This window comes from Rhipicephalus sanguineus, chromosome 3, assembly GCF_013339695.2.
Source record: "Rhipicephalus sanguineus isolate Rsan-2018 chromosome 3, BIME_Rsan_1.4, whole genome shotgun sequence".
NCBI classification, from domain to species: Eukaryota; Metazoa; Arthropoda; class Arachnida; order Ixodida; family Ixodidae; genus Rhipicephalus; species Rhipicephalus sanguineus.
Genome location: NC_051178.1, coordinates 233,307,378 through 233,332,018, shown reverse-complemented (window position 1 = coordinate 233,332,018; position 24,641 = coordinate 233,307,378). Strand labels below are relative to the sequence as shown.

General features: G+C 47.0%; 2 protein-coding genes across 2 annotated transcripts in view; both read right to left on the bottom strand.

Moving 5' to 3' along the window:
• LOC119386391 (reversion-inducing cysteine-rich protein with Kazal motifs-like) overlaps nt 1-13,114 on the bottom strand; it is a 43,186-nt gene extending 30,072 nt beyond the window's left edge. The window contains exon 1 of the mRNA XM_037653706.2: nt 12,973-13,114. Coding sequence (XP_037509634.2) covers nt 12,973-13,024 — 52 coding nt within the window. The 5' untranslated portion in view covers nt 13,025-13,114. The remainder of the gene's footprint in view (nt 1-12,972) is intronic.
• An 8,018-nt stretch (nt 13,115-21,132) lies between these two features.
• The window catches only part of LOC119386390 (neuroligin-3-like), a 29,910-nt gene continuing 26,401 nt past the window's right edge, over nt 21,133-24,641 (bottom strand). Inside the window, exons 9-10 of the mRNA XM_037653705.2 lie at nt 22,978-23,085; nt 21,133-22,381 (exon numbers count right to left, since the gene is read on the bottom strand). Of these exons, the coding sequence (XP_037509633.1) occupies nt 23,075-23,085 (11 nt within the window). The 3' untranslated portion in view covers nt 21,133-22,381; nt 22,978-23,074. The remainder of the gene's footprint in view (nt 22,382-22,977; nt 23,086-24,641) is intronic.

The window sequence follows — 24,641 nt, the reverse complement described above, 5'->3', positions numbered from 1 at the left end:
GTCAGTAAATTTAAATTTTCGTTGGACTGAAATTTAACTTGACATTGTCTCATTGGTCAAACTGGCAGACGTAAGCTGTGCCACTTAATTGCAGCTCTGACAGATTGTGCCTCTAGCATTCTTTTAACGTGTTTTCGTTGTCACTCATGCTGTTTTTTTTCTTCTCCTTCCTCTTTTCCCGCTGTGCAGAGTGGCAGGATCTATCTATCTATCTATCTATCTATCTATCTATCTATCTATCTATCTATCTATCTATCTATCTATCTATCTATCTATCTATCTATCTATCTATCTATCTATCTATCTATCTATCTATCTATCTATCTATCTATCTATCTATCTATCTATCTATCTATCTATCTATCTATCTATCTATCTATCTATCTATCTATCTATGCCTGTGTCCTGCAGGCAGTGGGAAAAAACTAAAATAGAAACTCCTGGCATCTTTGGTTTCTAGCATTTCTTTTCTCACCTATATATTCCTCACTTAAGGAAGGCACCCAGCTACCACAAGAGCCACAGCTGCGCTTCTTCATCGTTACCGAAAAAAACTGTGATCGATATAAAGCGTTAAGTCCCACACACATATTGATCAGGCTACAGGATTTTTTTTGTCATATTGGTGAGTTGAAGTCGGTGCTTCGGCGCTAAATACGTGTGCCTTTTAAGAGTGGAGTGGACCCCAATGCACCTTCCGGGTGACTATAGCCCCATTTTGGGACGTTGCTTCCGGCCTGCGTTATCGATTTAGTTATACGTGACTGTGACGATCGGAAATCGAATCCTCGACGCGAGACCGCAGAACCTTGCATCGACCGTTGCCCGCACAGGTTCGCCAAACCACACGGCAGCCGTGAGAAAGGATAGGAATTTGTTTGCTGTCTGGAATCATAATGCCTGTTATTTACAAGTTACACCGAAGCTCCACAAAGACGTAGTGCAAAGTGCACGTTCCATTCTGAGCGTGAGCAATCTTAGCTGAAGAATGGACCCGCATAGAAAGCTGTCATTCTCGATCACGAACTTAGAGTCTTCTGTTTAACGACTATCTCGTGGTGTTCCTCTAAACAAGTTCTGTCGCTATTCATTAGCATTACCTAAAGACGTTGCAAAAAAACAAAAAATCACGTCATATCCACGGGATGAATTATGATAAGTGGGCGAAGCTCGAGAGGGGGAGATCATCGGTAAACCGTAACTCTCCCGTGAAAGTTAGCCCATTACATCATTAGAAAGACGTAAGACTGTGCGTATATTATACAAAATCAACTTTTATTTTGTTCTTGTTCGTTTGTTGTTTCGTTTCTTCGTTTGTTCTTTTCATTTAGTCGTTGTCATGGCGGCTGGATTGCCAGGTCCCTTCATTATGACGGCTTTATGGTCCGTGAAATGAAGCGAGAGAGGTTCTTGTACTGGCTGCAGTGGGAAGTTTGCAAACACTAAGTCTATGCACGTCCCTCGGATCGTGGTAGGTTGCATATGGATACATCTGAGTGCGTATTTGGAAAGCATGTGCTGCACGATCCAGTCATTGGCAATGAGCTCCACGTTAAGTCCCCAACCAGAACAAACGGACGGTTCTTGTACTTGTTGTCGTAGTCAGGTATCGCAGCGTCTATAAACGACTTGACGTCCCCGATAGACAGGTTGGGTGCGAGGTACACGGTCATGACGGCGACTGAATCGGTGGACCGGTGTTTCGACGCGTGGTGGCGATTCCGGGCTCGACGGTCGGCTCCGCGATGGAGTGCCAAGCATGAAGCTTACCCCGCACCTCCACCAGTGTAACGACGTGGGATCGACGAGGACGCGGAGCACAACAAACACGCTGTTGTTGTTGTTGTTGTTGTTGTTGTTGTTGTTGTTGTTGTTGTTGTTGTTGTTGTTGTTGTTGTTGTTGTTCCTCAGACATTTGGTGCAACCCACATCGGGGGATAGGCCATGAATCGGACGGTGCCTTTCTTAAAGAATTAATTGACTTTCTAAAGGAAATGGTTTTAAAAATGAATAGTTTGTGCGTTACACATTAACAGTATAACTTCGTAAAGCTTAAAGAGAAAAAAAAACGAAAAAAAAGCAGCCAAGAATACATGTATATACAGCTGTGATTAAGGAAAGAAACGTTCCAAAAAGAAACTGAACTAAGTTACACTTAACAGTCAAATCTTTTAGTCTCTCGTGGGAAATTGCATACAGTGTCGAAAGCACTCTTGTGGCTAAAACCAAGTACGGTAGCACCAAATGAAAGAACCACCGGAAGTGACAAATTTAAGTCCATCTTTCGAAGGGGATCTTCTAGTAGTCTTTGCCTTTGTATTTTAAACCTGCGGCACGTCAAAAAGAAGTGATCCAGAGATTCACTCTCCATGCAGTGAAGGCATAAAGGTGACTGAGCCAGACCAGACCTGTGAAGGTAAAAGTTCAGTGGGGGGACTCGACATCGTAGCCTTGTAACTGAGATTTGTTCCTTTCTAGAGGAACACCATGTGCTCTTCCAAGGAAACTTCAGTTGTGGGAAGTCTGATGAAAACAAAGCAGATTTGTCGAAGTGATTGGACATTGTAAGCTTTTCAAATCTCGCTGCAGGGACATATGCCGACGTCGGCAAAATAGACGTAACAGGGCCATCGTGGGATGATACTGCAAGTGAATCCGCATATTCATTGAGTAACAAGCCTTTGTGGCCAGGTACCCACACTAAACGAATAAGCCGTAAGTGTCTTGGAATTAGCGAATAGAATGTCTCTAAGGTACTTGACAAATTTGGTGCTCTTAAGGAAGAACAGACAGAGAGGCAGTCGGTTAGAATAACCACTTCCGACAGACACTGAGGCAGTTTACGCAATGCTAGGATTATAGCCAGCAATTCAGCCTGGAAAATAGGCGTATAGTCAGGTAACCGAATTGAGAAAGACCAATCTAGAAAGAATGATGCGATTCCCACACCTGCCTTTTCTTCGCAAACGGAAGCATCAGTCGCTATCACAATGTTTGTTTCCAGATTGGCCAAATGATCCTCCAAAATGCCGTTTAGATATCGATATGGTAACTGTTTAGCATTCTGTGGATATATGTCGGCAAATTCAATCCTAATCATTTCTCCAGTGCTCAGTATAAGTACTTCATAGAGGTGAACTTTTAATGGGTCCAAAAGTCTTTGTGTAAAAATGACTTGGGGGCAGCGTAATCTAGACCATTGGTGGTTAAAGAAATGAGGCCGGCTGATTAATGAAAACATACTGTGACCTCCTCTGTGGAGACGCATAAATTTTTAAGAATGTTCGTACTGTTAGAATATGAAACCTTTTGATAAGAGAGGGCAGTCGTGATTCTTCGTATAAAATATTGTTTGCCACAAATTTAGGAAGCCCAAGGCATAATCGTAATGATTCACGTTCTAAAAATTGGGGGACGCTTAAGCTTCGCCTTTAAGAGTTGAACGCGATAGCAATATCCTGCCCCTAGCGCGCATTTCGAACACTACGAGTGTTTAACAGAATGCGCGCAATAAGGTGTGTGCCTTATGTAATGGGTAGCATGCCTTAAACCAGGAGCAATTATGCGCGAGAACCTTTTTCGAAGCTGCGATGCACCCACTACGTGGTCTTAAGGGAATACGCGCAGTAATATGTGTGCCTTTTGTAATGGGTGGCTGTCTTTAAACCACCAAGTCGTTATGATATTGACGTGGTGTGACGCCCGATGGCAATGTACGCTTGTGCCACGCAATATTACTGCCATATTACATCTCGTACTGTGACACCTGTATACAGGACGCGTATTTTTGGGAAGCATCAAAGTTACTTTCAGTGCAGCTCCAAGCAGAGGCATGGCTGTGTGGTAGAACACCTGCTTGCCACGCAGACGACCTGGGTTCGATTCTCACTCGAACCCAACATTTTTATCATTTATTTTATTTGCAGCTTTTTCGATTTTTCGGTCACGGACAAGATGATGATTTTTCGCTCACAACCAACGGTGCCGACGCCGACGACGGAATTTCTGCGATACGAGCTCTTTAACGCTATCGCGTTAAAAGAACCAGTGGTCGAACTTTGTAGGCTGGAGCACCAGAAAACAAAACGCAGCCGAATTCTAATATCGGTAGAATGTACATACAATAAATCATAACAAGCACATCTCTGCGTAAACCTGCGCGCTTGTTGCTGAGCCTGCGTAGCATACCTGCTGCGCGTGCTCCCTTAACAGCTTTATCGATCAGAGAAAGAACTGCAACGTCTACTTCGTCCCTGCGCTGGGCCAAGAACACTCGCGCTGCTTCGTTGCCATCACCACTGGCACATACGCGCGGCATAGACGGTCACGTACGAGCTAGGAGGGACAGAGCCACGGCTTTAGGAGCTTCGCCCCTAAAAAAGGTTCATATTAAAGCAGCGTTCCAGTGGGTACTGTCGGACGTTGGTCTGTTTGGCAACGAAAGAGCAGATGCCCGAGCTATCGAAGTGCTATCAAGGCAACCGACGGTATGAGCGCCTGCAAATCAACAATTCCCTATACCTAGAATTATTTGCTGCTTTCGCTCAAAGCCACCCCTCCGCATCAGCCCAACGTTGTGAAACGACTTAGGCGCCCCCAAGTTACTCTTCACAACAGAGTGAAGACATGACCAGCCTGAACTGCTGCATGGTCGTTCAAAGCCAGGTGCGCTACTTCTCCATCATGCACCGAATGAAATTGAAGTAGGTAACCTACACTGCTTCTTACGGTCCTTCAATTGGGACGTTAAACCCCAGATATTATCATCTTACGGTCCTTCAAGTGCTTTTGTACTGAAAGGAGTGCTTATGGACAGCATGAGAAAAATAGGTTTGCCCCACAAACGCATCGGGCAGATAGTTTTCCGAAGAGTACGGCGAACAAAGCGTAAGGAGGTGTCTCTCATTCTTCTGACATTTCTAGGAGAGACTGGATTAAGCGATAGATAGTGAGATATGCTACGTGGAAAAACACTCAGGCGGAGCGATTGCCGGAAATGTCTACCAGGCTAAGAGTGCCTGTAGCAACGACATCGTCATCGCCACCCTGATGACCACCCAAATGACCACTCCGATGTAAAAGGCCTGACATCCAAGGGTGTGCTCTCGGAGCAGTTTGCGCCCGAAATTTCCGGCTCTATGTCTATCCATGTTAGAAGGCCAAACAATCACTGCATTCAACACAGTCGCCAGCACCGTGCGCACATTTTGCATATTCGGTCATCAGCTGGGAGCTTTCTAAGGTTTCAATGACGACCAACGTCGCTGTGTCCTAAATCACATGACAGGTCATTTATCCCTGCCCCTTGTTGAAAGTGCACTTCCTACAAAAAATGTTGATGACCGTTAGGCGAGATAGAGAGCAAGTTAATTGATTTGGGAGAGAGAGGGTACAACTTTACTATGGAAAGAAGGGATTTCATTGTATGAGCATCCGTATGCGTAGTAAAACATTATGTGCCGTAGAGACTAGCTTTAATATTACAAAGCGCATGCTTTACAGAGCCACAGAAAAAGAGAGGGGAAAAAACAAAAAGAGAAATGTGTCATAAAAAGCCAACCGCTGCATCAGCCGCCACGGTGGAACAGTGGTTACGGTACTCGGCTGCTGACCCGCAGGTCGCGGGTGCGATCCCGGCCTTGGCGGTCGCATTTCAATGGAGGCGGAAATGCTATAGGCCCGTGTGCCTAGATTTACGTTCACGTTAAAGAACGTCAGGTGGCCGTAATTTCCGGAGCCTTTCACTACGGCGTCCCACATAATCATATCTTGGTTTTGGCACGTAATACCCCAGTTGTTATTACTATCTACCGTTCAATCGGTCACGTGTGCCCATATACACAAGCACCAATCGCTTTTCTTTCTTTTGCTTTTGTTTGACACTGTAAAGCCCTCACTCTAATCTGAGTTCGGGGAGTCTATAAGTTAGATCTTGCGTTGCAGTTACGAATCCACCGTGCCGCCTACAATAAAAGAGAGACGATCACGCCCAAGTCCGTATCCCCAGGAGTCTGTCTGTAGAACACCGGCAGCCTGGCGTATGTCGTCTATACGGGAAGCCGACTTGGCGAAGAAGTCGGGTCAAGTGCTGCCCGGAATAGTCGGAGCACAATGACTGCTTCGAATCATCGTCCCCCGGCGCCGTCACTCCATCGCCGTAACCGCAAATACCCCTTGCGCATAGACGACGACCGAGCACTTGCACCGCGAACAGGAAACGGTTCGACCTTCCTTCCTCCCTCTCACTCCATTCCGTCCTCCTTTCACTCTGACACGCGTCTCGAGAGCACGTGCATATATAAATAAATAACTCTCTCTCTCTATGCATATATATACGATATTTGCATACTGTCATGGATGCGAATGCGGGATGCGAATTCCGCTCCAAGTAAAAAGCGTCTTTTTATTTTATTTTTTTTCCCTCTCTTGTCATTTGGTAACATCGTAGTGGCAAGGAGGCCCCGAGGCGTTGGCTGATTCGTTTTCACTTATCTTTTTTTTTTTGCTTGATTCTACGAAGATCACAATTCCGTGAAAGGTTGTGGAAGGATACCTCCATCTTGATCCTGACGAGCGCGCGTTAGATATGCGAAGCTTGGCTTCGTCTAACCATCAAAGAAAGAAAGAAAGAAAGAAAGAAAGAAAGAAAGAAAGAAAGAAAGAAAGAAAGAAAGAAAGAAAGAAAGAAAGAAAGAAAGAAAGAAAGAAAGAAAGAAAGCATTCTCTCCCTCCCCTATCTCTCTCTCTCTTGTCTCCCTAATTCGGCTCATATCGGTCTGACTGCTCCAAAATTATTTCGCTCTAGTTCCCTAAAAGGTTCACGTATACTTTTGTGTGAGCGATGCTTATCCGATTCCGCTCACCGTTTATATAATATCATAGTCATTATCTTTCATTAGTGTTCTTTGTTCAGTATACTATAACTGCAGTCTCTGCAGTACGTCGGACAGCTGGGTACAGAAAAATGTTTCACTGTAAAAAAATTCGGCAGATCCCACGCCTTGTGGGAATCGGTTTTATGCGAAGCAGTCAGCCAGTAGTTCTATGGTGCATTTGTAAGTGCAGTATATGTGCGCACATCGTTGGCTTACCAGACACGTCGACAACACTAGCGTTTAAAGGGTAACTTATGGTCTGAAGAAACAGCAGCACTCACGTTAGAGCAAATACGTCAGTATTATCAAAACGAAGTGCGTTTTACGGTGCGATGATGTGAATATCATACGTAACCTTCGTTAGCGTATTCCTCCGGGGTCGAGCAACGCTTGAATATAGCTTACTGAATCATAGGAATACCAATAGACTGCTATAAAAGCGGAGCCAACGCTGGAACCACAGACGTTACCCTGACATGACGCCTGTATCGTAGAAGTACATATGTAGTGTTTATTGCTTTGTTATAAAATTAGATAGCCAGCACTAGAACCACAATTGACGTTGCACCGACATTACGCATGCATATGGTGTTTTTTCCAAAGCAGTTTCCAAACCTTTCGTGGTTCTGTGGTAGAATACCTGACTGCCGCGCAGAATGCTTGGGTTCGATTCCTGCTGGGATCCTAATTTTTATTATTTGCATTCTTCGGGTCAACGCTGCCGATGTCGGTTTTTCTTAATGCTCTTGCCTTTAAATTACCAATGTCTGTTCTCGCCGTTGTTGGTCCAGGTCCTCCCACCCAGAGTAGAAGCGGGGCTAGCACCGCGATACCGTTTCGTACGATAAACGTTTATTCCTCCTCCTCTCTTCTCGCCGTTCCTAGGCCGATACAAACTGTCAATCACCTGTGGCGCATACCCGTACACCGCGGCCTGTGGTAAACGGGTATGGGTCACACGTGTCTAGAGGAAAAGGTTTGACGACGTACGCGACAGCATTTTCACGCTATTCATGTCATGACCAGACATTCATATTCATCAAATCATCTTACCCTCTCATGCCAATTTTTGTCAACACCAAGTTCAGGAGGCGATCACGAGAGCACCCAGACGTAGGCGGATAGATAGATAGATAGATAGATAGATAGATAGATAGATAGATAGATAGATAGATAGATAGATAGATAGATAGATAGATAGATAGATAGATAGATAGATAGATAGATAGATAGATAGATAGATAGATAGATAGATAGATAGATAGATAGATAGATAGATAGATAGATAGATAGATAGATAGATAGATAGATAGATAGATAGATAGATAGATAGATAGATAGATAGATAGATAGATAGATAGATAGATAGAAACGGTCAAAGTGCCTTGGATTCGCTAAGAAATGCTTCGCACTTTAAACTCGTAATGAAAACAAAAAATAAGGCCTATCAATTATCGGTATGTGCGCATATCACATTTGCGAGTGGCATAACTGTTCATTCCTTGTGAATAGTTCGGGCAGCCTTAATAGGCGCGCGCGCGTTTGTGTGTGTGTGTGTGTGTGTGTGTGTGTGTGTGTGTGTGTGTGTGTGTGTGTGTGTGTGTGTGTGTGTGTGTGTGTGGTGTGTGTGTGTGTGTGTGTGTGTGTGTGTGTGTGTGTGTGTGTGTGTGTGTGTGTGTGTGTGTGTGTGTGTGTGTGTGTGTGTGTGTGTGTGTGTGTGTGTGTGTGTGTGTGTGTGTGTGAAAATTACTTAATTTCTTTACTTATTTATTTATTTAACTTAACTTTCTCAACTGTGCATCAGGATATTTCACTCTACATGCCTTCTCATGTGTCTGCAATTATTAAAGAAAAACAAACACAAGAACAACAACAACTACTACTACTACTACTACTACTACTACTACTACTACTACTACTACTACTACTACTACTACTACTATACTACTATACTACTACTACTGGTGGTGGTGGAACCACCACTACTACTACAAGAGTCTCCTACAAAAGTCCTTTTCACGCAATCACCAGTAAAGAAGTCGAAGACCTGCGGAGTACATACAGCATTTAGCGAAAATAGAGAGCGAAAGAAAGTGAGAACCTTCGTCTTACGTGCGAGAAGGGAGATTTAAGGACGACACCGACCCATCCTCTGCCCGTTCTTATTAGCCTTCTTTATCGCCTTTACTCTCTCTTTCTCGCTCTCCGCTGCATGATTATCCTCTTTCAAGACGGACGGAAACGGCCCACATTTCTCACCGCGCTGTCCACCCCAAGTGCATCACGCGCCGCTGCCCCGAACAATGGCTCGCTTAAATTTGATTTCACCGCGCTTTACTGCGCGTTAAGATATGTGCGCTCGCTGAACCAGCGCGTGGCATGTTCAACGCCAGGCCCCGGGCGGCTGCCGTGTGTGTGTGTATAGGTGAGAAGCGCCAGCTGTTCCCTTATGGCCGAGACGCGGTAGGGCAATTTTGGCAACGCGTTTTAAGGGCGATGACTGGGGCCCTGTTGTCCGAAAGGAAGTATTTTGGCTCTTCGCAAAAATAAGAGGGGCCCTTAAAGTTCGCGCCTCTGGCCGGAGTAAAGCACAGGCTGAAAGGGCGGCAGGAAAAGAGGCGCTCCGAGAGGTGAAATATTATGTACGAAAGACGTTGTTCAGAAAGTTGCCGCTGCAGTCTTCGTATAAGAGCATCCCTTCCGCTTATGTGGGTGCGTGCGTGGAGCTCGAAACAAGCTAACCGTACGTCCTAAACAATGAGCTGTAAACACTCGGGCCAATGAAGAAAGCCTTGTCGATGTTTTCGTGGTGGAAAAGAAGAAACGCGCGACTCTACGTGAACGCAGACAGAGCAGACACACGCCATCACCGATATTGAGAGAGCGGTGAGCTTATAGCCTGCTGCATGTACGTTCCATCTGCAACCGTGACAGTAGTCTTCCATTTGGAACTCACGTTCTGTAGTGCCCAGCGTGTTCACTCGGAGTAAAGCGTTTTTTTTTTTCAATCTTGAATTGGCGCGTCTTTTGGAGCATTACTGCACGTTGCTAACGTCAACAAAACATACAAGTGCACTTCCTTTCTTGCGTGCTTTGAACCTAAACGTTGAACCAATATATGACCAATAGAGGACCAATATGGAAAGGACATCACGCTTTGGCATGCTGGTAAAAGCGGCTCTAATGTCCCTTCACGTACAATAATTACCTGGAAGCTTTGTTATATACTTCTCATAACACGTGAGTTTTGCCTGTATGCAGAATCTCTAGTACCCAGCTCTCAAATACAGCTAGCGTTTGTAAGGTTTCTTGATACTTAATTTTGCCACCGAGTGAGTTAGTCCACCGGTTGTTGATGTCCGAAGCATACTTCACGAATCGTACCATGTAATTGCTGGATTGGCTTTGCATGTGCTAACGTTTTTTTTATGTAGTAGGCATTCGACGGCGCATTGCCCTAATAACGGTTTCAAGTTGTACTGGTCGAAAAACTGCGCGAAGCTATAGCTTCCTAGAGAAATAGCGACACAGTTAAACAAGGAATAAACCACAGCGCGCTGTAGCTTGACCCTTCTTTTCTTGTCCCCTGTTTTTTCGCGCTGTTTCAGCAATATTACGAACCAATCGGTCCAAAGGTGCATGTTTTTGTTGTTTATGGAGGTCGTCTAGTCTTATCTTGGTGCTGCTTTAACAGCATGAACCGTCTCCTCCGCTTCGCTACGACCGCTTTCACCACATTACGCATTAAGGAATGCATAGAAGCAGGAAAGAGAGGCGTCATGAATGCTTCCGTACGATCAATCAAAGGCTAATCGATAGAATGATTGAGCACGAACGGGGCTACCTTTCGTTCTCTATGATTCGTTTTTTGGTAAAACAGGACTCGTCTTCATCACGTTCCTCGTGCCTTTCTGGTTCATCCACGGTTTAGCACGGTGCCTATATCTCTCAAAGCAGTCAGCGAGCCAAGGCCCAATTCGTTTCCAGACTGTTGTTTATCGCTACTGATCACTCGTTAATGCTTCCATCCTCTTTTAATGCAAACGCTTCTGGATGGTGGGCATTCTCAATGGGCCTTGCTGCGCAGACACGTTGGCATCCATTGCGGGTCGCCGAGTCAACAGCTGAATGTTTGCTGCAGCAGACAGGTGCTTCATCCTGTTGCGAATAACTGATCCAATATGCCTTTGTTTTCAGGCACTCAGTCCTGGCCCAATATAGTTACACACATCACAACACGCACTATATAAGTCCATCACGATCTTTTATAAGCGTAAGCCAATCACGGCGCCCCCTGGTACTGTAACTACAGACAATGCAATGCTTCACATCACTCTCTTCTCAGCCACTCATCTCTATCTGTCATTCAGTGGAATGGTGCGTTAAATAAAAGGGCTAAATCTGATCCCGACGCGTAAACTCCGAGGCTACTCTTCCTGCGCTTCGTAATGCTCCTGTTCCCTCAACGACAATCCACTTAAGTGAGCAGAGAAGTGAACGAGGCATGCTGCCGCCCCAACAGCGAACAAGCCCACAGCTAGCTTCTCGGATGTCTTAGGCAAGCGCATTCATACGAGCAGAGGAAAAGAACAGCAGTAAGTGTCCCTAATATCTCGTACCGAAAGAACCAAATCTACGGGGACACGTATGCCTAGGGTTACTCGTTGGTAAGAGTAACGCTAACAAGATCCGCGCATGTGCCAGTATGCGTCGCCTCGCAGTAATGTTACCGATGAACGAAGCTAAAGGGTTTAGCGGAAATGCCAATAATCTATCAAGCGGCAATTCACTATCGCGCGAAAAGCTTTCTTTTTCTACTTTATTCGAAAAGCTTGGATTTCGATGTAATGAAAGCGTGCCAGACCTTGCTCCTGCACACATTGAAGCAGGAATTTATTCAAGGAACTGAGACTTCGTGTGGCGACAACAGCGTGGCGACAACCGCGCGTACGGCACAGCCTACAGACAAGAATTTCGATCGCTTGTTGGTGGTAGCCATATTTATTCGTTGGCTGCGGTACAAGTGAAATGAACGACTAGGATAACGTTCAGCCTGTCCTTACCACATGCCTCCTGCGAACGTGCGTCATCAAATTCACGACTCTTTGTGCAAAAGTCCTATTTGCCTAGGTCACGGCTTGCTAGAACATATACGAGCGCATGCGCGGAGCCAGACGTGACGGATGTTACCAAACGTCGATCAGAGCGGTCGTCTCTCATTGTTCAAGATATCGTATCATTTTCGTGGCTCCCCTATTAATAATAATAATAATAATAATATCTGGGGTTTAACGTCCCAAAACCACGATATGATTATGAGGGACGCCGTAGTGGAGGGCTGCGGAAATTTCGACCACCTGGGGTTCTTTAACGTGGCTCCCCTATTCGTCGACTAAGCATAGTAGGGCATATAAATGCCCTACTATGACGGTGGTGTAGTGGTTATGGTGCTCGTCTGCTGACCCGAAGGTCGCTGGATCCAATCCCGGCAGCGGCAACTACATTCCAACGGAGGCGAAATGCTTCAGGCCCGTGTAAGTACATACATTTAGGTGCACGTTAAAGAACCCCAGGTGGTCGAAATTTATGGAGCTCTCCACTACGGCGTCCCTGATAATCAAGTGGTTTTGGGACGTAAAACCCCAACAGTTACTATATTATTATAACCATGAATCCACACAGTCTCTCATTTCACAATATATTATGCGCTCTTCAACGCGTACAGCTCTTTCGAACAGTTCGTAGTTAGGCAGGCTCTTGAGAAGTTTCTGTCTTCTAGCTCTCCTTTCCAAGCTCTGGTAAGTTTATCCCACTGCGGGGCAAAAACATGCTTCACGGAGACTGCAAGCGGTCTCGTGGCCTCTCTCGGTCGCAACTCTGCAATGCGACGCGTTCCCGGACAGCCGAAGCTCCGGAAGGAAGGAAGGAAGCCGCCGGCACCGGAGCGCGGCGACGTCGGAACCAGAAAACGCGTTCCGAGAGACGCAGAGCGCGCACGCACAGTACAGCACGTTGGTCGGCGCGGTCGCCGCATGCAGCGGAGAGCCGCTTCCGGCCGCCGCCGGTGTCGAGGAAGCGAGAGGGGTTATATGCTCACCGAGGCCGTTGGCCAGGGCCCAGAAGACGGAGACGAGACCGGCGCTCCACATGGCCGCACACAGCGCGGGCTTCTGATACGCACGGGTGCGCCTGGCCGCCGCACCGGCCGCACCACTGCTGCCACGACGTATACGAGGTCCTTTCTGCCGACACCGAGGCTTGTTTGCTCGACGCCCGCAGCTCACCCCACTCTCCGCCCCCTTCTGCGGTGCCTGTACCGTCGCGCACTCCCGCGGCAAGCGTAGCCAAGTTTGGGACTCGAAGAAAAACACCCAAACTCCGGAGACTGGCGATGGATTCGATATCCCCGACCCTTCTGTTCAAACTCCCTCCGCACTTGGACGTCGACGGGTATGCACTCCGAGTGGAGAAGAAGCAACGCGCGCTAACGAGGCTACCGGAGTCGCGTTGGAGGCGGGGCGAGTAAGAGTGAAAGGAGGAAAGGGTAGGGTGCCGAATTTCGCAAGTAGCGTATACGGCGTCGTATCTCGTAGTTTTGCTTCAGCTAGACGAGTGTGCATGCCAATGGAGGCATGGCGAGGTGTCTTGGGCAAGAAGTTGAGCGTATACATTACGAGCTTTAGAAAAGAGCGGACCCAAGAGACAGAACACAATATGGCGCTTGTGTACGGAAGACCGCAAGTCAACAATTGGCTCGGCGCGCGTGACGCTGCTATTTTAAACAATACGTTAGAGGGAAAGGGTATGCGTCGAGCGAATGGAAGATAACAAGGCTGGAATTGTGCGCAGTTGAGCGTCTGTCGTGTTATCCTGTCCTCGTTCGTCTGTCTTTTTCACTTAGCACGGTGCGCAGGACTAACCAGCTAAAGTTTTCACTCTTATGCAATACTTTTCGGACGCAGCGACGTCCCTTATCTACGCAACTCTTCATAAAATTAATTGGCTAATGTCTTCCTTTTTCCGTTTTGACAGGTTCGCCTACGGCATCGCACCAGCGGTGTTCATACACTCAACGATTAGTTTGTAGCGCTATAGGTAGTACAGATAAGGCGTGCCTCAATCCATTTTGCCTAAATGAAACCGGAGTAGCAAATAAATTTGCAACCTAACAGCTCAAGTTTTACTCAGGCGAGGTACGGCGAAGAACATCAGTCTGAATGCTTAAAGTGCGTGGTGGCGAGTGAACGAAAAAAAAAATTGCACGTTTTCACATTACATAGCAAAGCGGCTGCGACATCTTTTGCGCAGGTAGCTCGTGTTGTACTACATGGGAAGAGCCGCTCAGGCGGAGTAATTGCCGGCCAGGTCTGCCAGGCTAACGCCGCCTGTGGCAACATTGTCACCACCACCACCGCCACCATCTTATGACCCTGCAAGCTCATTTGGGGCTATAGGATGAGATCCCTCATCAACTACTCTCGTTGGATTCTGTCCTTCGGTTAACCGAATGCGAGCTCGGAGTGCGTTGGCAGCCCTGGGTTCAATTAAACACTTAGAACGAGATTCGACAACCTTGACACTTTCATTGCTCGCGAATATACTACGTAATGTGTATACTTACGTTCACCGCCACGTATTAATTCGAGTAGAAAGCGCAAGTCCTCTTTTTCGAACTATTCTCGCTCCTTCGGGGAAATTTATCTGGTGCCCGCGAGCGTTTCGAAACCTTTCTTTCTTTTTTTTTCCTTTTTTGTTATGGAGCAGTTACCGGCCTAGATTACCAGGACAGCTTTGCTTGTAGGAAACACCGAAGCAAACCAACCCTGACAATGCCCGAACGAATAAAGGGATATCAATTACAATAATGAAGGTCGTGGGTTCGATTCCGGCCGCGGCGGTCGCATTTCGATCGAGGCGACATGCTATAGAGGCCCGTGCACTGTGGAATGTCAGCGCACGTTAAAGCGCGCCACAAACCCATGTAACTCCGCTTGTTCTTGACGGATCCGAGAAATTTTTGTGGCAATCGACTCGTGAGGCAATCAACTCCGCTTCTGAGGTCATTCCGCAATTGCATGAAAAAGCGCTTCATGACCCCTTTAAAGAACGCCAGATGGCAAATATTTCTGGAGCCGTCCACTACGACATGCCTATATAATCATATCCCGGTTTTAGAACGCAATACCCCACATTATTATTATTATTATTATTAGTAGTAGTAGTAGTAGTAGTAGTAGTATTGTTGTTGTTGTTGTTCCAGTAATGAAGGGCACCAATAACGAAAATATGAAAGCCAGCCCAGCAGTTAGTGGCACGGAAAGTTGGCACTAATGCGATTGCTCCTCGCACCGGATAGATGGTTTTCTATCTAAGACGGGCTGCGTGCTGCGGAGTCGACACGAGCGCGTATATGCTGGCTTATCGGAGCGGGCAACGCGCTATCTTCTTCGGGGAAGAGCGAAGGCGTTCTTCGATTCGGCGTCGCGTCCGCTTTCAGCGACTGTGACGGGGGTCGCGCTGCTCGACATCTCGCATTTCATCTCTCTGACATTCTGCGCCGCCTTGCAGAACGTGGGAAGCGTCGCGTCACTGTTGAATCGCTGCAGAGGGGCCTCTCACGAGCGTTCGTGCAGTAGTTACTCTTTCCTGATCGTTCGGAAAAAGAAAGATCATTACCATACGCTTACATTACACTGCCCCGGGTTCTTCTATGTTGGAGCCACCGAGCTTGAAAAAGTTGCCAGTCCAAGCACGCTGTCAGGCTACAGACCACGCACGCGCCATCGCGATGAAAAGCAACGCGAACAGCGGAAAGCATGCCTTCCTGCATGGCTAGCACAGCCTAGCGTCGGTCGGCTAGTCCGAGGATGAGCGTACACTTTCGATATTCCTTGGCTGTTGCCTTGGCAAATCTGCCTTCAGTCGATGTCACCGTAGCGCTAGAATCTTATTCCTGCTGGCGTTATCGCACCGCGTGTGTGCTCCATGTGTCAGGCATAACTGGCCGACGATAAGCACACGCGGTGCGATAGTGCCAGCCGGCATTGCCGTAGCCAAGGAGTGGAGGCTTCGAACCTCCCCAGCCCCGAAATTTCGAATAATAATTGTTGGAGTTTAACGTGCACCTAAATCTAAGTACACAGGCCTCAAGCATTTTTGCCTCCATCGAAAATGCGGCCGCCGAGGCCGGGATTCGATCTCGCGACCTTCGGGGTCCGCTGTCGAGCACCAACCGTGGCGGGTCCTGAAATTTCACTGCTTTGCATGTGTGAGTATACACGCACACATACAAACACACGCACGAATATACATAAAGAATGGTTGACTCCTCCCCCCCTTCCATTTCGGCCAACATTTGCGAGCGTGCTTGTAAGCAGTCGCCTTGTCGCTAGCAGGTCGCTCTGAGCCACACCTCTTCAGAGGCCGTTTGAAGGGTTCTGGACCGCGGCAGAAGGTTATTGCTTAGGAGGAAATACGGCATTTCGACATTTCGAACAGTAAGCGTTCAGGGAAGAAGGACTACATTGATTAGTCATGTGCCGTACCGTGGCACTGCTCACACGTACTTCAAAAGGAGGGTCAGGACATCTGCGAACACAACTCCTGGATCCGCGCATGCGTGCACCATTCTCGTTTCTCGTAAGCGCTGCCGTATTCCAATAAAACTCACAGGGTCTCCTATGTATTCGCCAAAGACGACTAGAAGGCGAAAGCTTTCTGCACCTAACGTGGTTTTGCACTGCCTCAGCGATCGGCCTACGTTTGACCAAGCGACGATTTCATGCATGTGATGACGTTATCATGCGACGCCACGTTATGTGACGTCATGGTGATGTCACAAATTTGGTGATCTATGATGCCATGATGACGTCCTATGGTGATGACTATCTTTTGCGTCACTCGCGTTGACGCCGACGCCGCGGGACGACGGTCAATTCGGATGAGGCATCTAAGACTTTCGCCTTAATGTATACTGTAACAACCGACACAATGTATCAGGGCTTCTAACGCTTCACGGTCCGTTCTCCGCTCATGCACAGTTGATGTCTCGTGGCTCTGCAGGGCAGTGAGCGAACAAGGACAGGCATAGCAATCTGGCACTATGCAGGCTGAAGACATCGCTGATTATTCTTGAGCTTATTTCTTTCCCCGAGCGTGAGACCTATAGCTGAAGGTAAACACGGGCTGTAGATGCGTGCGTGTACCGAAAATACGACGCTAGGGGCCGGTCGTCGCTCACCCGCAACAATCTTTCCTCCTTGATGAGCTCCTCCGGGACAGATTCACCGGTGGAGATGGACTATCGGTGCTCTTTGCGCGGCACGGCCGCGACAATGACGAATGACCGTCACACCTGCTCCGGTGCAGGAACGCCAGGCTAGAAAGGAGGCCGTTGTCGTGCAGAAGTGTATTCTTCCAGCGCGAGTTGCTAAGAAAGTGCGTTTCTGCAACGCTTAAATCCCTTCCGCGCGAGATCGCGTGTCTCGCTTGGCGCACTCGAAAACGATTTTCGTCTAGGCCACCGGTGAAACGCGCTGCATGTCACCGAATCACCGAATAGATCGAATAATTTTATTTCTTGATTTTGCGCTGTAGTGGTTATGGTGCTCGACTGCTGACCCGAATGTCCCGCGGCCGGGATCGAATCCCGACCGCGGCGGCCGCATTTCACTAGAGGAGAAATAGTAGATATAGAGAGAATTTATTTGAAGGCAGAGAGGTCGGCCTGAGCTAGTGCGCTCTAGCCTGCCACTCTGCACAGGAGAAAAGGGAAAGGGGGAAAAAAGGAGTCATTAAGGGTGATGATTGGGAGAGGAAAGAGATATGCGTATAGTAGAGGACCGTGTACTTAGATTTAGGCGCACATTGAAGAGACCCAGGTGGTCCAAATTTCCGGAGCCCTCCCCTACAGCGTCCCATCGTGGTTTCGTGGTTTTGGGAGACATCGTGGTTTTGGGACGTAAAATCCTAACAGTTATTACTGGTTTCACGCTGTACAAAAAGTGCAGAATCATGGTCGCGTATGCTGTGTGACTACTTGTGCGTGTAACTAACCGCTCCACGGAGCTTTCACGAGCTTGGCAGCGAGAGGCGGCGTTTAACGGGGTTACTGTTTTTCTGTTGCAATAGCGCGTACGTGGCATACGGCGATGTTCAACCGTGATTTAGCACAAGCGCTGCCCATCATCTGTCGAGCCTACGGTGCATTGACTTTACTGAAAATTCGGTCGTGGGTTCAACTTACGTTCTCTTCAACCCAGACAGCACTAACGAGCATCTCGTAATACCCAAGCTAGTATGTCAAATCGGTTTAAATGCTGTTTTCAGCTGCTATACAAGATGTCCATGAAGCCGCTAGTGTTTATTCGTGTCTGCGTTTTGTTTCTTTGTTTTTCTCCTGCTGCGCAAAATGTCATGGGTTCAGTTACCGGATAAGGTGGTCGCACTGCAACGAAAGAAAAAAAAAATATATATATATATATATATATATATATATATATATATATATATATATATATATATATATATATATATATATATATATATATATATATATATATATATATATATATAATATGCGCGTGGAGTGCCGAAGTTTGGGTGTCGTCGAAGATTCCTTCGTGATTTAAATTATTCACGAGCCCTTCAGCATGTCTTTTACAATCTTGCGTTGCGTTGGGTATGTTGACCAAATCAGTAGAGAGAAGGAAAACGGGAGAGAGGAAATACAGGGATGTTAACCAGTTTGGCATAACCGGTATGCTATCCTGCACAGGGGGAAGGGATGGGGGAGATTAAAAGAGGAGTAAAGAAAGAGAGGGGAACACACAGTAAATCACTCAATAAATGTATACTTACTCAGGTACACGTTCGTGATATACTAGAACTCTAGCATTTTTATGTGGATATGATGATTGCAAATAACAAATGCGTCGACGAACGTCGAGGTTATACGTTTACAATTTTGTGATACACCTTTATATCAAAAACACAAAGCATTTTACGTTTTAGCTCGCGGCGTCATGCATCTGTCATGTCTCTTCACAGCTATTCGTGATCAAACGTCCCTTTACGATATGTGAGCATTCCGCGCCAGAGATTTGATGACAATCTAAGTTTTGGGACCTAGGGGAGGCGCACTTACCTTTAGGATGCTTTGGGAGCAATGATTCAATCTGATCGACGCACACCAACTGCTAACTTTTCTTTCTTCACTGTTCCGAAGGGTGATAGTAGTACCATTGCCTTACAGTTTTCTCGAACAAGATGTTACTCGATTCGATGTAGCCAAGAGCACATGTCCTATAGAAGCGAACAACATGGTCACGTCCAAGTAAGGACAGAGAAGACCCAGCAGACAGTCTCAGAATATCGTGTCCAGAGCTTCGCGGACGCAAGCGCCTCGGGTCACCACCTCTGCGCATGCGTCATACGCTAACCAATCTTCGTATTAGCGCCTCAGGCCCTTTTGTTTGTTTTATCGAAGACAGCCTGCATATTCAAAGTCCCTTCGCCTTGTCTTCTTGAAGATCCGGGCGCGGTTCTCGTGCGTTTGGGTTAACGGAGAACAAACCATATCCTAAAATATGCAGTTTTCGAATAGGGTACGCAAAGCTTCGCGTTTGCATTTGTTGCCACCAAGGAGCTTTAGAAACTATTGCTGTAGTAGAAATTATGCCTCAAAAGTGAAGCCGTGCCCATCAAAAGATGGCGGCTGCGGCCCCCATCTTAGTACGGGCGCCATAAACTAGCGTTCAGCGAAACAAACTGAGCATTGTCCTCCCGCACTCTACGAGTTCAATATGGCTAAGTTTTCCGTACAGATGCTGCTCAACTTATGCCTCAACTTATGCTCAGCTTTTCGTCGGGAACAACGACGACTTGTTTTATAATTAACCTAGCATTTACATTAGGAAAGCATAATCACTAGATCTCTATGCTGGCACAGCCCGAAAAGGTCATGTATCCGAGATTAATAAGGGGGGAGGAGGGGGGAGGCGACAAACGCTGGCTTCGCTTTTGCCGGTAAGGTCTTGCGAGAGCTTCGAATTCAGATTTTTTTAACATCTATGGTTGCCACTGCGCATGCGTGATACGCTAACCTATGAGTACTATCATCAACAACCACTGAATAACAGCTCACACGTTACATTTCTACTGAGTGTTTTGGACAAGCATGATGTGAAAACGTCAGACATGCAAGGAGTCGGTGGAGGTATACATGCGTGTTTTATGATATGATCCTCTCAATTCAAACGTTCCCGTACACTTCTCGCTGTTTTCCTTTTACTGGCATCGTGATTGTACACATACACGTGTTCATTTTTTTTTTCTCAGAGTCATTGTTCTCGACAACTTTTTTTTTTTCGTGGATATCGGGGCGTAACAAAGGGGACGTTCCAACACAACGGAGCACTGTACACGTAGTACAACATGCAGTGATCGACGTGACGTCATCGCCTCAACGCGCATTGAATGAGGCGCAGCTTCGGCACAGAGTGCCCTGAGATAACACTTCGCCGACGGAATTCGGCTACTGTCCTTTCTTTGGGGCAGTCTGTGCCGATGGAACCTGGTAGAACTTATTGAACAGGACTCGATTCCCGGCGATTTGGTCTGTACGACGTAGGCGGAGCAAGGTTCCTCGATGCACGTTCCACCGACGTGGCAAATGGCGTCGCCGGCCAATGCTTCATGCCCGCACTTCCTTCTACCCAATTTCGGTGATCGAAGTCACGCAATTCCTCAGCCCTTGTTACTCTTGCCAATGAGTAGCTGGTCGAATTCTCAGATCAAGTGCTTCCCGGTCTAGCTTCGCGATTGGAAAGGTTAGCCGGCCTTTCTGGAACAACGTCCCGATGAAGCTTCTCGCTGGAATTTCCCTTGCCGGACTCGATTCGCCTCATGAACTTGGTTGCATCTGAATCGCTGAACCATGTGTCTGGCATAACTTGTTTGGTCCATCTTGATACGTATTGAGCCACTGATTTTGGCCGGCAGAGTTTATGGAGCTCACTTGGCTTTTACGCCAGCGCAGCACCGCGCAGCTCGCGAAGGGCATGCAGTTTTGACCGCACTTGCTGGCAGAAGTTGTTTGGTTCAGCTTGGTGACCAATTGAAGCCATGAATCTTGTACTGCCGGACACGTGAAAGCTCGTGGCCGCGTCCACTTTACTTATCGGTCAACCAGACTTGAGTGGCAGGAATTCACCAAGTGAACCTTCGGCCAACTTGAAAAAAGATTTCTTGGTCCAACTATAGCTGGCTAACAAAGCCGTCAACTATGTTCAGATACGACGGTGATAACTGCCGTTGGAGCGCAGATGCCTTCACCGCTAGCCAACTGCGGTGTTGCAGAATTGCTCGCTGCAGTCTCGTTCAATTTAGGATGTAGGTGGATCTTCTTCGTTATCACTTGCTCACAAATAATGCCACCAGCCTTGTCCACCTTGCCTGCATAGAACTCGATAGCCAAGTCCGGTTAAGTTTCGCTTTTCGGTCGAACCTGTTGGTTGGTGGCTCCCGAGGAAAACTGCTTGACTCGTCAGCAAAAGCGTGCCTCGAACAAACCCGTTTTTTTCGGCTGGGGTTTGTAAAATGCCCGCGCATTGGACTACAAATAAACGCTACGGGTGGTATACAAAGTCAGTCGACGAGTGACCTTTGACACTTCCGCTGAGCACACAACACACGGTGAAAACTGTCCAGGACGTATTGCTCTGGCAGTGTTCTCTCAATCTAAACATGGCAGAATGTAAAATTATGACACACGTTCAATGCAGAGACAAAACACATTGATTTTTGGCCTCGTGGTGAATAGGCTTAGGCGCGAGTAGCCAGCTATCGCGCTATAGCGTGCTCAAATGAGATATGTGCGCAAAGGCGCCGCTGGTGTAGACGATACGCTCATAGCAGAACGCCGTCGATGGAACCAACGGTGAATAGCATGGTCGCTGGGACAAAACACGACGCATTATTTAACAGCCGCCTTTGTTCACAGTGACGTCCCACCTCAAGCTTGACACTTCCGCGCGAGGAAGGCTACCCGCTGAAAAGCCACAGTTCTCTCAACCACTCCATAAAAACCAGTGTAGCGTCGATAAGACGTGCGGATGCGAACAAAACACGTCCACAACCCAAGTCACCGCGGGACAACAGTCTTCCCCGCTTCGCTTTCGTTTGATCTTCGCGGCGATTATTGTCATTGCGTACGAGCACAGAACGACTCCTCCGAGCGCAGCGTCGTTTAGACACATCCAGCAACCACACCCCACTTTTGTGCGTTCAACCAGTCCGTGTCTGTGTCTGAACGCGGCGGGATGATACACAGCGTCCCAACACGCCGAAGAAGCGTTCCCGCCGCACACACTGTAACCTCCAGCACTCTCCGCACTCCCACACACCGGTCCTGCGCCAGCACAGAAGTGTTCAGCCCGATTCACACAAGACGACCGTGCACGTGCGGGAGACGACATTGCACGTTCCAGTCGAAGGCCATAGGATACCTGCGAAAGCAACGAAACTGCAGTTATGGCGAACATCACATCGCGAAGGAACGTCATTGTCTAAACGAACTCGACAGCCTTTTTTTGCGATAGTGCGATTTTTTTTGTACGATTTTTGCCGTCGTCGTCATGTTCCGTAAAAAAGTTCAAACCGAGAGCCGCTTCGTGCTGCGAACACGTGGATAACAACTTTCGATTTCCGTGAACCTTTTATCCACCTGTTTCCCCAGAACTGATTTTATTATGATTACATTACTAGCCGAGCGCCTGAATAAAGCCATCCCTGGCAAAACTATTAATTATTACTTTCATAACCCTTCCGCCACCATGGGGAGTTGCAGAGAACGCATTTGCAATATTCTATGTCCACGTGCTTCGAGCTGTTGACTAATTCAACCTCGTGCTGCCAATTGCTAGCATCCTGGTTAGCTCAATTGGTAGAGCGACCACCCCGGAAAGGCGTATGTCCCGGATTCGATACCTGGACCAGGACGAATTTTTCTTCAACTAGAAGACTCCTTTCTGAGAAATCCGTATGGATTTCCTAGTGGCTTTGTGCTACAAATGTGCTACTTGTATCAATGGACGAAACGTACCGACAAGAAGTCGAGTCGATTTCAGCCTTCAGCAGCCAGTGCAGTCATGGCCCGCATCTCGTCGGGCTGGTCGGAGAGTCCCGGAGGTGGGCGTCTGCTATCCGGAGCCTGTATATATTTCGTAAGACGAAAGCGCGATGCTGTCTTTTACTGAGTGCTTCCCGAAATAGTTATGCCATGCAATTCAAGGGTCGTCAAGGAAGGAGCAGGAACAAATAGACGCAAGGACAGGGAGGTTGTCGTCAAGGAAGTAAGTCGCCATATGCGAAGGACGCAACCCGACTAGAAGGACATTAGTATTTCCTGACTGGTCGATTCCACGAAAGATCGAAAAATGGTGTATATTTGATGTTTCCGATTTTCCTGATAATTTTGTATGTTGTGCACATATGATTGCACAGCACGAAATCGCAGTTCGTTTTCACATAAAAATTTTTTTTCAACACAGCAAAATTCGACAAGTGTCGCCGGTTGACGACGACCATTTTACGAAGAATGCGTTTTCGTAACTTCGGAACCATGCTGGCAGCTACTCAAGCTATATATTACAAATATCTTTCTTTTGGGCGGAAGTAGAAGTAAAGAGGAAATAGCTCTTATCATTTCATGGAATTCTGAGTAAATTATGTATCTTTAAAAATTCACGAAAAACGCTGCGTTTTTGAAAATCAGTCAAATTTGGGACGCTATGGCTACTTCTGTGAACATCTTAGCTTGTTCATATTTGCAGTATGAATAGGCCTTTATGTGAATAATGAACCTCTGCATTTGTATTTCTCTAATAATATTCAAAGTAATAAATTTTCACGCTCGAAACAACAAAAAGAGAAAAGTGCTCCTCCATTCAAAAATCTATAATAAAAAAAACCCAATCTCAATTTTGTTCAAAGTCCCCCAAAATGTTCTCAAAGGACTGCAGAATGATATTATGAAAAAACATGTTGCATCATTTTTATTAGAACAAAAGCAGAAAATGTCAAACATTGTGTTTCCAGAGCGTGGTGGCCACTGCGTAAAGGACATCTCTAGTAACAAGAAAATACAGTAACACGTCTTTTTCTTCTCTGAGCTTCGCTAAACAGCAGTAATGATCTATTGTTTGAAAGTGGGAACTGTTTTGTAAAGAAAAAAAAGATCGTTCCAATTAAATGCATTTGCGACACCACTTACATTCCTCGTCGACGGGCAGCACGGACATTTTCATTCCTCTGGATAATTTTTTTTTTAGTAAATGCGCTTATATAAACGTAACGAAGCTAAACGCGAAATATGTGTAGCTGAGTCGATCATGCATTGTAAGAATGTGAGAAATCGCAAATGGCGGCAGTGGTGAACGGCGAGTACCGCAGTGCAACCTAAGCACAGCAGCCACACATTGTTTGCCATGCTTTGTCACTATGCACGAGAAAAAGCTGGGGTGTCGATTGCGTTGGTTACACGATACATTTTTCACCGCTCGTCGCTCTCCCGCCCGGTCTCTGGATCCGCACAGTGCGGATCGTGTGGCCCGCGCTACAAGCACTCGTGTAAACGGAGTAGCATGCGTTAGGCGGAAAGGCGCAAAGGGCGGCGCGATGGACGCCCGCCTGAGCAGACGACAGCAACGAGTACGGCTGTGCCAGTCAGCCAAAACCACCTGAAATAGAAGTTAAGCATCCAAATTG